Here is a 17,658-nt window from a genome sequence, read left to right on the forward strand (position 1 = left end):
AGTCTTTACCAGCTTCAAGGATGTCCTCATCCTGACCTCACAGAAGGGATGAGAGGAAAATCTCTTGAAAAAGTGTTACAGCAGAGGAAACAAACTTCATGAACCCTGTGTACATTATGGCAGAGGAGGCAGGACTGATCCCTGATTAGCGCTGCGACTCTCGGCTAATGTTAGCCGGCCATGGTTTTTATCAGCTGAAGTGATCCACGTGATGTAAATAAATGTGTTTTTAGATTGTGAATGTGTTTTCTTTCCTTTTTTCCCCCCTCTCTGAATCACTGCAGTCTGGAGTTAACTCTTTTTAGAGGCTTGGCGTTTTCCTGGAAACAGTTTGGTTTTCATATTTAGGGACTTTTTAATAAAGGAAAGTCATAAAATAAATTTTGATACATCAGATTTTAAGAGGTAAACCCTAACCAATGCAATTAGGTGTAAGTACACCTTGTTAGTACTAGATTAAGTACTTTTGTCTTAATTCTTTGTTAGCATCACAGTTACTGCAGATGAGAATCTCCTGTTCCACCACATCTCAAATCTGCTCTATTGGACTGAGATATGGTGACTGTGGAGGCCATTTGAGCACAGTGAAGTCATTATGTTCATAAAACCAGTTTGAGATGATCTGAGCTTTTGTGACATGGTGTGCTATCCTGCTGGAATCAGCCATCAGAAGACGGGTACACTGTGTTCATAAAGGTATGGGCTGTGCCTGTGTCATGGCTCTGAACTATGGAGCACAGTCACCTCCTTTCCTCTCATTCAGAGAATTAGATTGGCTCTTCTTAAGGCTGATACTCACAGGTCCCTTCACTCAGTTACAAGCCTTGCTTAAATGCTCAGTGCTCCATGTTTAAGAAAAGGCAATTAAATTGAGGGTGGGGGGCTGGGTTCCCTGTTGGAAACATGAGGCTTATATTTGGATTATAGGCTTATATTTACAGTACAGCATGGCATTGCACACTGAATAAAATCTTTAAAACTGTAGCCACAAATACATAGCATACCATTTAAACAGTTAAAATTAGTAAAAAAAAAAACAACTTCATGTTTATAAAGCTGGATTTATGCAACAATGTACCTTTGAAACTTGATTCTAAAAGAGCAGCAATGAGGCTTTTGAAGCCTAGAAACAAAATATCTGCCAAGAGGACACCTAATTAAATGAGTTCTTTTTATTGCCACTAAGGTGAATCTTCATTCAGCTCACGGCCATGCAGACTAATCAGCTGATCATTGTGCATAAACTGTAAAACCATCGTGGGAGCAGCGATTCTTGTGAACTGTGGAGGGACACATGCCTCACTGATGCTACAGCGTGTTTAAAAAGAAACAACAACAACAAAAAACAGACTTTTGGCACAATTACACATATTTTTGTCCAAGAAATCAAAACTGCAACTTTCATCCAGGTTATTGTCAACTGCACAAAATCACCACTAGATAGCAGTATTCAGCAGCCTGATGCTCACGACCTGAAAATGATGAAAGCTGGACGCTTGATGACACTTGCTAAGTCCAACTACTGATCAAATGACACAAGCACATGAAGCTGAGTTTTTGTATTAAGATTTGGGGGGGGGGGGGGGTCTATCTTCAGCATAAACCTCTAACTGCTTAGAGGGTGAAACAATCGCACCAATGCCAAACTATTCATTTCCTTTTATTTTCTGATCGTTTAGAGTGGGCGGCAGCACAAACCTTATGCCCTTCAGTCCAAGTCAAAACAAGCTTCACAGACTCTGAATTCTAAATGTTCTGAAGCTCTACCCAAATGCCGACATGGCCCACTGCTTGACGTCAGTGGGGCACTGTGGGTACTTCTGCAGGGCATCCATGATCTGGCTGTGGTCCAGCGTGAGCCTCATGAGCTGGTACTCCCTCTGGACTTTGGCCGAGGAACCATCGACAGGCCGGATCAGCTCCAGCTGCTGCAGGTGCTCGAACGCCTAAAGGCGAAGAGATTAAGGGTCAGTCAGCAAACAGATTGTATCGGTGTTCAGGAAATGTCCACTTTCTGCCTGGTGTGGGGGTTTGGTAGGAAAGACTGGGGGAAGAGTTTCGAAGCGTTTCTACCAACCTTCATGACAACAGGCTGCTCAAAGTTGTACATGGAGTTGGACTTCCTATGCAGGAACTTCTTAAACTCTGGAAACAATCAGGCACGAGTGAAGAAACAGATGGGACAGCTTCTTCTATTTGTGTAATTTAATCGTGCGATCGTACCATTATGGACCATCTGAAGGTTAAATGGCTCTCCTTCATACACATCATTGAGGTGCTTAATGGCGATGACCAGGCACAGCTCCAAGATGGACAAACCTAAAGAGAAACGGCTCACTTAGACTCTTCGGACCACGGGTAAAAAAAAAAAAAAAAAAAGTCCCTTGTTAGGATTTGTACTCACCATGGAGCATGTTAGCCGTGGCGTCAGCAAAACACATCCGGCTGGCCTCGAGCAGGTCGGCTGGTTTGATGGTAGGTTTGGCGACAGAGACGCGACTCAGGCACAACATCTGTAAAGATATTTAGTACGAAAAGAAACAATGAAAGAAAAGGAAACACCCAAAACTTCCCCAAACCGAACATGAGAAATGATCTTCTCACCAGCAGCATGTGCAGAGAGCGAAAGTCTTTGCTGGAGTTGAAGTGTCTCTGCAGAACTTCCTCCACAGATTTGTCCTCACACAGAGTCTGAAGAACCAAGAAAACAAAGATCAGTACTTTTTGCTTTGTATGTCTGCACTTCTGTTCTATGTGGAAAAGGTGTGTACATCGTCTGCCGTTCAAAAGGAGGCCAGAGATGACATCGCTGTCTGAACCATGTTAGCTGGGCAGTGATGTTACTACGGTCACTCAAACAACTCAAAATTAGACATTTTCTGAACTTTAGTGAGCTATTTAAGGCTTTTAGGGCACGAAGAAGGTAGAGCACAAAAAACAGCAGTACCATGCAAAAGCCAACAATCGTTTCATTATATTTTGCCACCAAGCCATCAGACTGTCATTTTTTAAAGTGGTCTTGAGCAACAATTCTTCAGGCTTTCTGAAGGTCTTTCCAAGTTTTCCTTTGGACAATGCCTTCTTTTTCACTAAGAGCCATTAGCTGAAACCATGGCATATCTCAGTATGGTATTCAGAGTTTTCTTAAAACATTTCAGGAGACTGGACCAGTGAATAACAAAAGTGGAAAGAGAAGAAGGGCAAGTCCTTAAAAAAAACAACTATCTACAGCAGATGAACAGTATATGAAGGCCATATCCACAGGACTTTAGAGATTCATCTGGACCTTTAGCTGATCCATCTACTGTTCACCGAAGTTTAATCACAAACGGTCTCAGTGGCTGTGACGAAGCCATTCCTAATGAAGGGAAACAGTAAGAAAAGGCTGAGGTGTGAAAATTACACAAGAACTGGACTGAAAATCAGTGACATGGGTCTTGATAGTGATGAATCCACATTTGGAGTCTTTTGCTTCAAATCATTGTCAGTATGTACGGGGAGACGTACAACAGTGAGTGTCTACAGCCGTGTGTAAAACACGGTGGAGGCTCCATCATGGTTTGGTGCTGTATTTGCATTTGGCAACAGCTTCAATTTTTAATCACGACAATGATCCCAAACTCACTGCCAATGCAGTAAAGACGTACCTGGATAGAAGGTAAGGATCATGTTGACAGAACAGAACAAAAGGCAGAAACATCCAAAGAAGAGCTTTGAATGTCCTTCAAGAAGCCTTCCTGAAGACGACTTAAAGACGTGACTAAAAAAAAAACTAACTTTGTGTCTGCCTGCTAACGTCACCTTTACACCAGCGTTCCACTCCTGAGCGAACTTCTTGTCAGGAAAGCTGTCCGGCAGGCTGAGTTGCGTCCAAACCCGTTCCAGGTACTGGGTGAAGTTGAGGCTGCTCAGCAGGTGGATCTGACGGTGGGAAAACCGCGACTTTACCCGCTTCTCCAGCAGCTCCAGAACATCCTGAATGGAAAAAGTATCACGACACTTACTAAAAACACCTACCATTATCTAAGTAGGGTTTCTGAGAGGTGTTCTGAGGCCCACCAGTCTGCAGGTGACGCCGACCACAGCGATGGGAGCCTGGGCGGACTGGGAGACGTCAAACAGGTTGTAGAGCAGAGTCTGGTTCTTGTGGTGGGCGAATAAGTCAAACTCATCCAGGACAAACAACACTGGGCAGCTACTGCTGCGATTGCCTTTTAGGAAAAAACCAACAACAAAAAAACATCAAACCTGCCCCTCTAGTCTGAAATCAGCTTTAAATATTTGAACTTTCTCACCTTTTTTTAATGCCTCCAGGAGGAAAGCCAGATTTTCAGCAAAGCTTCCCTAAGAAAAAAACGAGGTAGAAAGATCTTTGCAGTTTTCAGAGCTGAAAATGTTAATAACGGTCTCTCTAAATACTCACAAACACTTTGTCTCCAACAACGTTTTCCAGGTGGAGCTGTCTGGTTATTTCTTTCAGCGCTGTTCTGTCATCAGTCTGCAGGAGACCTGCGGCAAACACACAAACCCATCCATCCAATTCACATTTCCAGCAAACGTGTGGGTTCTTAAATTGTGAAGAACTTAAATGAGGTTTGGTACCACTGAGGTGAACCTGAAGAAGGTTCTTCTGCACCTTCTCCTCCTTCTGCAGGTCTCTCAGCACGCACTGCAGCAGCTTCAGGCACAAAAAACACAAACCTCACAGGATTCACAACAAGTCCACACTTTAAAAAAAAAATTTAAAAAAAATTCATTTTTTCCCACGGCTCACCATTGTTTTGCCTGCTCCTCTGGGACCCACGATTAGCACAGAGTTACTCTCCCCGTGGATCGCCGTCCGCCTCAGCAGCTCCAGGAGGTGTCTGCAAACACAATGGCTTTAACTTCAATACCCACAATGCTTAGTAAAATATACACCCCCATCTCATGCTTGTAATGAGTGGAAATCTCTCACTGGGGAAGCTCATGTTGTGGCCGAGTTGGCCTGGAAACTGGGACAGAGCTGTCACCCAGGTGCGACTGAACTGGGCCACTGAAACTCACACCGAGCTCCAGGTCTGCTCTTAATTATGGATGACAGTTCTACTACAGGCCTTCTAAACCATCCAACGCCTGTAGGAACCGAAGCCAAAACAAAAACAAACACCCTTTACAGGTTATTTGCTTTTCCCAAACACTTAGGACAAATTATTCATGGTTTTATTTTCACAAGGCCAGATTACAACCGATTCCTCCTCTCCAGTATGAACAGTAAGGCTGTAATGGCCTCGAACTTTTAACCTTTTACTGATCACTAGTAAAGGTACCTTTCGTAATTACACCCTACATACTGTCACTATGTTTCACCACAGTGGGCAGTGTTTTGCCAGTCAGTGTGTTTTTACATTTGTAAGCCTCTTTCCAGACCTCCACTTTAAACAAGAATGTGTTTTTAAAGGACAACCATATTTAAGTCACAACACGCACACATGCAGGCACACACACGCACACAGGCACACACACACACACGCAGGCATGCACACACACACACGCAGCTTTGACAGAGCCAGAAACGCCCCGAGGATTAAAACAGGCCGATCCAGTTGAAGCTATGAGACAGGAACCTGTGCCAGTCATTTCTCCAGTTTCTTTTCTCGCACCGATTGTCTTGTTTCTTATTTTAATATCCAACTTTGTTTGGATTTAACATTCTGATTTTCTCTGTGATTTTCTTGTAAACTCTTTTTCATGATACTATGATATGAGTCTTTTTGGTAAATGTGTTGATGTTATTATAAAATCACCTCTATCCACAGGCCCTGTTGTTATGAACTTACTTGTACTGAGCTTCTACTCCCTCTGGTCTGTCAGGGAGCAGCCTCTCACAAAACCGCTCCCTTAAAATCTGCTGAACCTGCACAGAAACATGTATTATAAATAAACTACATTTTATTAGGTATATTTCAGAGTATCACACTGAAAAACTCACTGGCTGTTCATACACACACCTGTGTGATGCATTCCCCTATAGGCAGATGAGCATCTCTGGCCTTCCTCTTACTCATGATGACTGCAAAACGTGAACAAGTGGGAAAACAGGTCAACTTCAACATGCCACTAAATTCATTTTCAGCGGGATAATACTGACACTTTACATGTCAATTAAATGCACTAACATGGTGGAAACAACGGTTTTAATTCCAATAAATAACTTTTTTTTTCCCTTTTAAGTTTACGCCAAACGTAAGACTAATAATCACCGAAACGAAATAGCCTCACTTCAGGACATGTTTACAGTTGTGCTGTAACCAATGTTAGGGTCGATAACAGGTGAGGATAAAACACTTTTCAATTCGGCATGCAGCTGATGCAACGATACCAGTCTAATCTCATAGCTGCCTTTGACTGCTTATCTTACAATTTGGTCAAAAATGAATGTCTAAATAGATTTTATGTATGCCGAATTAGAAAGCGACTCATAAGTTTGAGAATCCGTCTCGGGCTGCATTCGAGGCTGAGATCATATCGACCGACAAGTCAGGAGAACTCAAAATTGTCATTTTTACAACAGAACTTCGGTGCTACACGCTTGCGACGCAACCCAGGGCTTTACTCGAAGATCTGCTCGCTAAAAGTGCGCTGAAGAAACACGAATGTTTTCCATTTCTAACTTTGATTACTTCTACCGTTGTGTAAGACAGGTGTCAGCTAGTCGAGCTTCTTTTCACACACACATCAGAACAAACATACCGGGAGTAACGAAGAGACGCCTCAATCTTCGCGGGAATACTCCTCGGCCAGCGATGACGACTTCCGGCTTTGACTATATCTGCTTTCTGATTGGCTGCGATTCAGAGCAACGCAGAAGAGAAACGCTGTGGTTGTAGAATTATATTATTCACACACACGCACAAAACCACCAAATAAAAAACGATTTAAAAGAAAAAAACATGACATATAGTAATGTGCAAAAGTCAACAATTCTTTCTTTATATTTTGTTACCAAACAGACAGGCTTCGTTGTATTGTTTTTAAAGTGGTTTTGAGCAATAGTTCTTGAGGCTTCCTGAAGGTCTTTGAACGTTTTTCTTTGGACATTGGCTGCCTTTTCACTTATTTTCGGCTTCGTCCTTGTCCCTGACCAATCTTTTGCTTGTTAAACCACTATGAATCATTCAAGCATAAAAAAGACTGAACCACTGTTGTGCAACCACAAAAACACATAATTTGTTCTAATGCCTTTAGTTGGATCGATGAAAAATGTCAAAGATAACACAGTTTGACAGACATTAAACAGTATTTTTGTACTAACAAAGATGATTCCTAAAAGCTATTAGTTGAAACCTTGGCATAGCACAACATGGTGTGCCCTAAGAAAATCTGAGGAAGCTGGACAAGTGGAGGGCTAAAGAGCTGTCAGCCTTCAAAAACAATCTACATCAGATGAACAGTATCTGAAAATCATGTCCTTAAAAACATGAAAGAATCCAGTAAAGAGCTGACACAGAACCATCTACTGTTCACTGAAGCCTCATCAGAAATGGTCTCAAGTACAGATGAAACTATGTAAGCACAAAGCTATTCAAATAGATCAATATTATTTACATAAATCCACAACAATTTTAGTCACGTTGTGGTTTAATAACTGTATCAGCAGTAAAGAGGACATTGCACAGAGGTTATATTTGAATGTGAATATTTGAATAACCCATTCAGGTGTGTACAGATTTTTGAACTTGTTTAAAAATATATAAATTAAAATGACAAAATATTGTTTTATTTTTCATTTCAATTTAAAATACAATATTTTTAATTTGGTATTATAACAAATGACGCATCCTTGTCTTGAGGGCAAGAGTTTAAAAAAATGTGTCTTTTTATGCTTTTCACGAATTTTACATGAATATGATTTTATTTGTTGAATTTTATATACATTTTATTGTTGAATTTGATCCTGCGCATTTCCGTTCTACAGCATTTACTGGCTATGAAATGAAAACAATATGATATTATACTATATATATCATTCACAATTTAAGTTTTCTAGATTACTTTTTATGTTATTTTTGTGAAATTAAAATAGCAGGATGCTCTTAAGAGATTTTCATCAGCATAAATGCTAAAAACAAGTCATTTTGGCCAGTTGTTATAGGTGGTTGCTAGGCAACATGATGGCGTCATAACATTTGACATAGATAAGAACCTTCAGGAGCCTAAGACATACTTGTGTGCCAAGTTTGGTTGTGCTGCTTGTGATCATGTAGGAGGAGTTGGTGGACAAATAAATGAACACACAGACAGATTTTATGTGTTATAGTAAGATATATAAGAAATAGTCTGTCGGCACTGAGAAAGACTACAATTATGTGTTATTATATATATTTATTTGTGAAACTATAACAGCCCCTTCTGCTCTGGTTTGATAAAATTAGGAGGGATGGCTCATGTATATGTCTAAAAGGCCGCCTTCATGACAGCATCTTTTACTCACTGAAGCTCTGGAGACACTTAAACGCTTCCTGCGGCTTTTTGGTTGACTGATGAAAAGGAAAAAAAAAGACAGCAAACCGCCAGATATCTCGCAAATCGTCTCCCTCTCTCCGCTCACATTTAGCCTGTCACATTATTCTAAAATACGACCCTCCGCTCGCACATTCAGCCCTCTGTGTTTGCCCTTAAAAATACATGAAGCGCTCCTTCCTTCAGCAGCCCTACACTGAATTCATTTAACGTCTCCTCGGGTTTGACCTTCACACAAAATTCAGGGGTTTGCACCCTGAGCTGCATCTCGTCCTTGCTTCAGACGGCTGAGCTCATGTTTTCTTCAGCTTTTATGACCTTTATTTATCTCAGGAAATTATTTTGCTGAGTGTCTGTTTTTGCTCCACTGCCACTTTGTGTTGTATTTTTTGATTTTCTTTGCACGCAGCCAGTCAAAGTTAACCTTAATGAGTGTCATCTTGTTCATAAATATGAATAGTTTAGTTTCTGCTAAAAGATGTTCTTGTAATTAATCATTATCATTGCAGTTTGTAGCTTATGGTGTTAAACACTTATCAAATTACACTTCATAGACAGTATTTAACAAAATACCTGTAAGGTATTAGCAAAATAACTGGTAATGGGATTGTTTTTAATTAGGTGGTGACTTTTTTTCTAACCCTGTGAGTCCACATATTCTGAGTTTCAATATGTAGCCACTGGCTTCTGATCATTTTAGTACATTATGCTTAATATGTAAAGACCACCTTTTATTTTTCGACAAAGTAAGACATGGTAATGATAACGTTACAAAAGTTAAAACTTCTGTAAGAGGTCTTTATGTTAGCTTACCTTCTGCAACAATGACCCCTTCCCCCTAGCCCCCAAAAAGGAAAACAACAGTTGTACTAAATTAATTTCCTGTCACTTTTTCTAACTTTTAGAATTAATCAAAGTGATTATTTGGCATGAACTCAAACTATTTTGCAGATTAAATCAGGAGAACTTAAAGATCACTGTGTTCATTCCTATTGTTTGTGATGTGAGCCAGTCATGTCCTCCTGAGAACCAGCCTATTCATTTATGTCCTCTGTAATGGACATTTGTTTTTGGTTTATATCTTTTGAGTGATTTGAGAGTCCTGATGTACTAAATAAAGGACATCCTGGGCTTTCCACTGATATCTCAGGTGTTTGGGTGGCCTCTTTTAGCTCCAAAGAGGAAAGGAATCACAAAAATCCTTTTGCCTTGTCTTTATTCTTCTTTGCACAGATTCAAAAAGGTGATGGAATCATTCCTCTTACATTCTGGTCCGTGTTGACATGACAGCATCACAGAGTTGCTGCAGATTTGTTGGCTGCACATCCATGACGTGAATCTGCTGTTCCACCACATCCCAAATGGGCTGAGATCCGGTGACTGTGGAGGCCATCTGAGTACAGTGAACTCAGTGAACTCATTGTCATGTTCAAGAAACCAGTTTGTGATGATCTGAGCTTTGTGACATGGTGTGTTATTATGCTGAAAGCAGCCATCAGAAGATGGTACACTGTGGTCATAAAGGGATGGACATGCTCAGCAACAATGCTCAGGTAGGCTGTAGAGTTTCAGTGATGCTCAGGTGGTACTAAGGACCAAAAGAGTGCCAAGAAAATATTCCCCACACCGTTACACATCCAACACCAGCCTGAACTGTTGATACAAGGCAGGATGGAGCCATGCTTCATGTTGTTTACACCAAATTCTGGCTTGATCCTGAATTGTATTAGTGGAAGAAAGTGGACGGATGTAATCAAAGTATACAGAAGAGCATCTCTGAACAGGCAACATACTGAATGTTGATGCAGATGGTCTACGGCAGCAGAAGATCATAGCAGGTGACACTGCTAAGAACAGGAAACTGAGGTTACAGCTCATCAGAAATGACCACAGCCTACCCATCTTCCGTCAAAGACAAAGTGCAGCCTGTCAATCCTCGCTTAAAGTCAATTAATTAGACTTAAACAACTAACCTAACCCCATACATGTTTTTGGACTTTGAAGAAAGGAGTTTGCATCCAGTCCACTGGATGAATCCAACCTAGGAGCCTCTTGTGAGGTGACAGTGCTGATGACTGCACTGCCATGGCAGCCTTCCTTGGTTATAACAAGTGTCTTGTCTTGGTTGACATATTGATTATTGTTTAAAATTGTCTAGTTTTAGTTGAATTTTTAGTAGTTTCAGTTTTGCTTTGCAAAGTCAGCTGACGTGACATCTTGATACCCAGTAAACATCTCCATGAAAACCTCGTTGGGGTGTTTGTGTTGTGAATGCGTTCAAACTGACAGAAAGAGTGAAAGCTGTATCTGAAATTTATATAACTAATTGTTAAGGTTCGTTTTAGTACTTAATATAATCATGCCACAGTCAAAACAGTGTTATTACTTACGGAAGCGTAGAGCTGCCACCCAGGCAAAAGAAAAATACAAGTGTATCACGTTATAACGTGAAAAGTTTATTGTTCTAACAAGATACTTTTCCTGTTTGTACAACATAATATCACGTTATTACAATATACATAATTATCACGTTTGTACAATATAAATATTATATTGTACAAACATGATGGTATATTGTACAAACAGGAAAAGTATCTTGTTAGAACAATAAACTTTTCACGTTATAACGTGATACACTTGTATTTTTCTTTTGCCTAGGTGGCAGCTCTACGCTTCCGTAATTACTAACAAGTTGCCTCTAAGTCATTTTTCTGCAAGTAAATTCAACATTATTTATTTGTAAAAAAAAAAAAAAAAATCAGATGTATTTTGTTACCAAGAAGGTTATGTTTTTAGTAGGATTTGTGTGTGTGCATACCACCATCCTGTCTGTAAACACAATAACTTCAAAAGTTGTGAATGAATTCTGATAAAACTTTGTATGAGTGTAGAGTGGGGTCATGTTAACAATCCATTCAAATTTGGCTTACATCCACCAAGGTCTTCAAGGTCAACTCAATGATGTATTGGTGGAAAATGGACTAAAAGCCTTATAACTTTGAAACTATGATATGTAGTGTCACTGTAGTCAACATATATTACTAGTTTTATTAATTAATATTCAATAATCATCAATTTGATTTGATTTTATGACTTTGCTATGCACATTAAAGTAACAAGTTACAACTGTCAAATACATAATAATCGAATACATGTACAATGTTCCATTTTTGGGAAAACAAAACCTTGTGATTAAAAGCTTTTTCCACTTCATATTTATTTAAATACATTTTTATTCAACATTGAAATGAACAGTGTCTGTGGTCCAAACTGTAATAACAAGAAATGATATAAAACAAATGTATGTACTTTTTTTTTATTGAACAGCAAGCAGAAATACTTGTGTGTGTGATTTCCATGAGGTCTTTAGGTTAAAGGCTTTATCTAATTCCAGTGATCTATAGTGTAAAAAAGTATATTAGTATGGAAAGATACTGAGGCAGTGAGGAAAAAATGAAAGAAGCACAAAACATAATGACCAAAAACCATGAAAATCATGTGGGAAGACAAAAACAAACTCCAAAGGATTTAAAAAAGGGAAGCAAAATTGTTAATAATAAATAATAATAAGAGAAATTAACAGTCTTTTTGTCAGTCTCCAAATAAAAGCAACAATCTATTCAAAATACAGTTGGAAAATGAAAAAAAAAAACCCCACAATGCATCTCAAATCCAACAGAATGAAAGTGAAAGCAGGGAGTTGTTTAGTATGGAAGGTTGTTTCCTGCCCTTGTAAGGCTTTGGTTTAAGTTTGAAACTCTTAAATTACTGACCATCTTGAAACTTTGAGTTACTTCTGAGTAACTCCAAATTTCGAGATACCTAACTCAGAATTTCACAAAGTTTTCATAAGTTGTTAGTGAGTATCTCAAAACACAGAGGTATCTTGAAATTTCAAGTTATTTCAAGCTTGAAATTTTGAGATGCATAACTCGAGACGTGAAATTTTGAGATACATAAATCTAAATTTTACGTTGATTTGAGTAAAGTTGTTAGATTAGTTTTCAGTTTGTAATTTTGATTTATTATGTCTTAATGTTAAAATAAAAATCTTGAGATTTTGATTTATTCAGACCAAATTTTTGACCTATATAATGTGAATACTTGCATTATGAACCCCAAATTTCACATTAGGTATTTTAAAATGTCACATTACTGACGGATTATTTCAAAATTTCAACTTACTCAGAAGTAACCAAAGGTTTTTAAGATATGTTATCTTGGAATTTTAAGTTATTAGCTGAAATTTTTGAATAACATAAATCAAAATTTTGAGTTATCACCTTGAAATTTCGAGGCTTTTGGATGGCAAAAAATATTCACTCTTTTACTGGCAGAAGAAAGCTTAAAAAAATTGGGAAAATGACACAATAATGAAGTGACTTTTAGTATATTTTTTTTATGTGTCTTTCTGTATTTTTAACCACACAATGAAATTATTGAATTTTACCTTTTTTACAGAAACTTACATTATATAAAAAATGATAATATATTGGCAGCAAATGATCAGTATATTTTTTGTTTTGTATTTATTTTTGGTGGATGAGTATATACATGAGTGTATGAGTGTATATAGGATGACCTCAATGACCTACAGTACATTCGTAATGTACTGTGAAACGTTTCCATAGTCTTTAGGAAGAAAAATTATAAAAAATAAAATAATAAAAAATAAAACCAGTTCTATATCTCCCAGGATTAAAGTCAAATATGTGGAAAAAGGGATCAAATAGTTTTGCAGCCAATTCTGCCTCAGGGGTCCCTGGAGGCCCCTCAGGCCTCAAAATGGGACCCGCCGGTTCAGGCTGTGACTCAGTATGAGGCCCCATCCCAACCCTCACATCCAGGTTACCCCTAACTTTTTCCCCTTTCTTTTTTCCCCTTTTGGCCATGCAGAGTTCGTGTATGTGAGGAAACGTGCATCACCTCTCCCATCTGCTGGCTGGTTGAGCTTGGCGCATGCGCAGTGCAGCTCTCCATCATTTCCAATATCCCAGTGTAGGAGAACCAGCAGAGGCAGAGAACTAATGGGTAGGCTGCTTATTCTTATTTTTCCTAAGCTTGCAGACGCACTGTTGCTCGCCCGTTTCGCTGTTTCGGCTCCGGTACGCATTCGCCGGGATGCCCGGGTAAGAACGGACAGTTTACGGTTTGATTTGACGCAGACAGAAACGTTAGTGCCTGAAAAGCGTCTCTCTCTCTCCCTCTCTCTCCCTTCTTCTTCTTCGCTCTCCCCTCTGCAAACGCAACGGGATTGCACGGCTGTTAGCTAGCATGCTAAGCTAACCCGTGCTAACTCGGCCTTACCCCTGGCCTTGCCTGCCCCCCTCCCCCTTTGGCTCGAAACCTCAACGACCGGGCCTAGCTGCTTCTTCTCTCTCTCTCTTTTTTACTTCGACAATTTGAAGTCGGAACCCCGGGCCTGCTGGTCCCCGGCATGCACGAACCCAGCTCCGCGGTTCCAATTAAACGCTGAAACGTTATTAGCGTAGCCGAGCTCGTCCTAATTCATTTTCGTTACAACAAGCTAGCTAAGCTAACGGCAGCTAGACAGCTGACGCTTGGCAGGCTAACCCCCCAGCTAGTTCAGCTAGTTCATATACAGTGCATCAAAAAGGCAGTCAGACAGGACTGATCCCGCTTGTTGACACGGTCCCCTCTTAATGCGGAGGCCCCTCACACGATGGAGCCCGAGCTAATGGTTATTAAACCAACATTTGGCTCAGTTGATGAGCAGCCCCAGCTAATGTCCACCAGGCTAATTGGCTATTATCTAACGTTTAGGTTGTTTTGGTTGTGTACACAAGCGGTTGTCATCTTCCTCCGGCTTCGGGTGGGTAAAAAAAGTCTTGTCATTCAGGCTATGTGGCTGTCAACTTTGAAGGCTGCTGCAGGACAATATGGCTCATTTATCCCCGAAGCTTTCCTTAGCCAAATCCAGCAGGCAGGAGCTACAGCAAGATTTAAGTGCTGTGCTGAGAATTAATGGGTTTAATCTAGCCAGCGGTGGATATCTTATGGGTCAGGACAGCGTGTCTAACCTTTGTGGTGTTGCAGGTTTATGCTTAGCAAATAGAAGGTGCTTTGTGCTGGTAGCTCTTCACTTTCATGAAACTGGACAGCTGTAAATATAGATGGAAATTCACAAAAAACCCTTCATATTGAACATCTTCAGCGCAGTCTCGCAGCAGTTTATGAATTAGTTGCAACCTTTAATCTATTGATTAGTGTTTCATGTACTGTACTCATGTACTGATTTGTGTCAGTGTACGGCAGATTAATGTTTTCCACTTTAAAAAGGTGAAAGGCAATAGAAAAGTCTTTAGCGGCCCCTCATTTCTGTATACTTTTCTAGGAAATGGGAAATGTGTGCAAACATAAATGAAGATGCAGTATATAAAAATGGACCTGTACAGTTCTGTACAGTTCTGCTGGGCTTGAATGTCAATATCTGGTGTGACCACCTTTACTCTTCAACACAGTCTGAACTCTCTTAGGTAGCGTTCTTGTCATTTCTTTAAGTAGTCTTCTGGAATAGTTCTCCAGGATTCTTGAAGGACATTCAAAGCTTTTCTTTGGATGTTGGATGCCTTTGGTTCTGTTCTTAGTTATTATGAGGTCCGGGCTCTGGGGAGGCCAATCCATGACTGACAGTGTAGCATTTTGTTTTCTTTTAGTGCACTGGTAGTGTTTTTGGGATCATTGGTGCATCAAAATCAGACTTCTCTGCATTCATACTTGTTTTACCAACAGTTTCGACAAGATTTCCCACATCAGTGGCTGAAATCTAGTCCCAAACCATGATAGAACCACTCACAGTTGTACCTCTCTTTACATACTGGCAACAATTTGAAACAAAAATGTCAAATTTGGATTCATCACTCCGTAAGACCCGTTACAACTGATTTTCCAGGCAGCCCTTTTGTGATTTTGCATAAGAAAATGACTTTAATATACTGTTCATCTGCTGTAGGCCTTCCAAGTCTTCTTGTGTCCTCTACTTGTTCAGTTTCCTCAGATTTTTTTTAAGGACATGTTGCACACCATGCTGAGACAAACCAGCTAATAGCTCTTTGGGAATCAGTTTGTTACTTTTTGAACCTGTCAGTTTGTGTTATTGTTGGCATTTTTCATAGATTCGACTAAATAAATAAGGAAAAACTATGACTCGACTGAACCCCAGTGGGGAAAAAAAAACCATTAAATGCCCAAAGAAAAACTTTGGGAGACCTCCAGAAAGCCTGGAGAACTATTGTTCAAGCTTTAAAAAATAGCAAAGTCTGGCTCATCTGAAGCAAAATATAAAGAAATAAGGGGTGGCTGAAGATTTTCACAATACTCAGGTATAGGTTTAGGTAGGGCTGTTCGATATAACGATATATACCGGATGACGATGTAAAAACGTCTATCGTTTAATTTTACGCTATCGTTTATTTTGTGGTGTCGCAAAATAAACTGTTTACAGCAATTTTTTTTTTTTATCGTTTTGATGGTCAATGTAGTGGCTATATTAATTTCTTAAAGTTCTCTCTTTCTCTTTTATTTAATATAACCACACTAGGGACGGACAAGCGCCTGTATTTATGCGTTAACGTTAGCAACAACGACAGTAAAACCATTGCATCACGTGTCCGCTTGTTTATTTTCCACATAAACCCTTCACAATAAAGCTCAAGATCCTGTTGAGACTTTTCAAAATAAACTGAATCACGTGAAAGAGTATGCAGAGTATTTTCGGATGAGAAGCAAAAAAGAGCCGCCAGGTGCTAAAAATAAACCTTAGACTCAAACGTTAGAACAGGCTTTTCCCCGCAGCACACTGTGTAATAAATACTCACAAAGAAAACGGCGGCCGTTACAACTTATGTCTAAAAATGTATAGTTTCATGCATCGGTTAAAACACTCGACTCCAGGTACATGACGCCCAGCTGGAAACACTCCACGTAAGTCGAGCTGCCCGAGATTCACAGAATTTACAAAAAAAAATGTTAAATTTTTGTGATTTATATCGTCATCGGGACGATAGATGTCTTATATCAGGATATGAGAATTTGGTCATATCGCACAGCCCTTGGTTTAGGTACTAAAAGCTACTGTACAAGTTTAGAAATAATACAATACAAACACAATGCAAACATGAAATATACCATCTATTGAAATACATTGCTTATAAAGTTGTGCGACCTATCACAAAAAATCCCTATAATTTGTCTCTTTGTACATCAACAAATAAGTCTCTTTTTGTGACACTTTCATGTTTCGCTGTGAAAAAACTCTCAAAAACTGTCTGCATCTGAAAACCCTCTCAACGTTTTTTCTTAATTAAGGGGGAAAAAAAGACAATAAGTAGTTCTTTGAATGCACAGATATCTCATCTAAATAATGGGTAAGAGCATTTCTACCTGTAATTTTTCCTCTTCATATGTATGTTTACCTGGACTCTAATTTTCAGACTTTAATGGGATTAAAAGCCCAAACAGAATAAAAATGCTCCATATAGACACCTGACATCTGACGTAGGCTCACTTTGTTGTAATTAGGGTACTTTTTCCAGTACCGATACACAGGCACCAACTTTCTGCTAATACCATGTACTAAAACAGTACTTTTGTTAATGAAACTGTCGTTCTTACTGTGAGGAACATTTGGGAAACTGTTATGTAGATATACAACAAATTTTTCTGGCACAACTTCACCTAATTCCAAGGTGCATGAAGAAGACAAAGATCTGATGACATGAAGACTCCAGCGACACTTAAAGTATTAGGGAACAACTTTATTGGTTTTATTTTAGATTTTATTGTATTGTCAAAGATTATGTAATTGCGTTTGGGGCTATGGCAATGCATTTGCGACTTTTACATCAGACTATTCCTAAATTAAAGACGTCTAAAAACAGTGGTATAATCTTTTTCATGCATTGACCTCATAAACTTGGTAAATTTTTTGCTGCGTTCTATCAGCTTGTGTCCTGCATCATAAATGCTTGTGGAGGTATGTTTCTCCAAGCTGGTGCTCTGTAATGACCTTATCTTTAAGAGTAAAAAGTGAAATAAAAAGTTGAAACAAATGTACTTAAAACCATAAATATTCAATTCAAGGAGAGATTTGTGACTTTCACGTCAGTATTTTTGAAAATGTGCTCTATGGCTTTA

At 39.3% G+C, this 17,658-nt stretch overlaps 2 protein-coding genes across 6 annotated transcripts in view; one reads left to right on the forward strand and one right to left on the reverse strand.

The window, feature by feature from the left end:
* Positions 1-1,045: 1,045 nt before the first annotated feature.
* Positions 1,046-6,814, reverse strand: orc4 (origin recognition complex, subunit 4). Of its 3 annotated transcripts, none has more exons than XM_026159966.1 (14): positions 6,733-6,814; positions 5,991-6,052; positions 5,820-5,896; positions 4,775-4,865; positions 4,603-4,678; positions 4,424-4,509; positions 4,296-4,344; positions 4,060-4,211; positions 3,802-3,975; positions 2,605-2,691; positions 2,405-2,513; positions 2,224-2,319; positions 2,078-2,145; positions 1,046-1,946 (listed from the first exon to the last, which is right to left on the reverse strand). In XM_026159966.1, the coding sequence occupies exons 2-14, from the start codon at positions 6,045-6,047 to the stop codon at positions 1,764-1,766; spliced, it is 1,305 nt and encodes a 434-aa protein (XP_026015751.1). In that variant the 5' UTR covers positions 6,048-6,052; positions 6,733-6,814; the 3' UTR covers positions 1,046-1,763. The 3 variants fall into 3 exon arrangements, with proteins under 3 accessions (XP_026015751.1, XP_026015752.1, XP_026015753.1); XM_026159967.1 differs by lacking the exon at positions 6,733-6,814 and adding an exon at positions 6,669-6,730; XM_026159968.1 differs by lacking the exon at positions 6,733-6,814 and adding an exon at positions 6,663-6,697.
* A 6,616-nt stretch (positions 6,815-13,430) lies between these two features.
* mbd5 (methyl-CpG binding domain protein 5) overlaps positions 13,431-17,658 on the forward strand; it is a 55,817-nt gene continuing 51,589 nt past the window's right edge. For 2 of the 3 annotated variants that reach the window (XR_003271313.1, XM_026159964.1), the window contains exon 1: positions 13,431-13,533. The gene's annotated coding sequence lies outside the window, so the exon portion shown is untranslated. The other variant, XM_026159965.1, reaches the window with a different exon arrangement.

This window comes from Astatotilapia calliptera, chromosome 23 (assembly GCF_900246225.1).
Source record: "Astatotilapia calliptera chromosome 23, fAstCal1.2, whole genome shotgun sequence".
Classification (NCBI taxonomy): Eukaryota; Metazoa; Chordata; class Actinopteri; order Cichliformes; family Cichlidae; genus Astatotilapia; species Astatotilapia calliptera.

Coding starts and splice junctions, on each gene's coding strand:
- orc4 (XM_026159966.1), bottom strand. CDS start 6,047: ATGAGTAAGAGGAAGGCCAGAGATGCTCATCTGCCTATAGGGGAATGC. Junction 4,345..4,423: donor TTGTTGGAGACAAAGTGTTT/GTGAGTATTTAG, acceptor TTTTTTTCTTAG/GGAAGCTTTGCTGAAAATCT. Junction 3,976..4,059: donor TCGGCGTCACCTGCAGACTG/GTGGGCCTCAGA, acceptor TTTTCCATTCAG/GATGTTCTGGAGCTGCTGGA.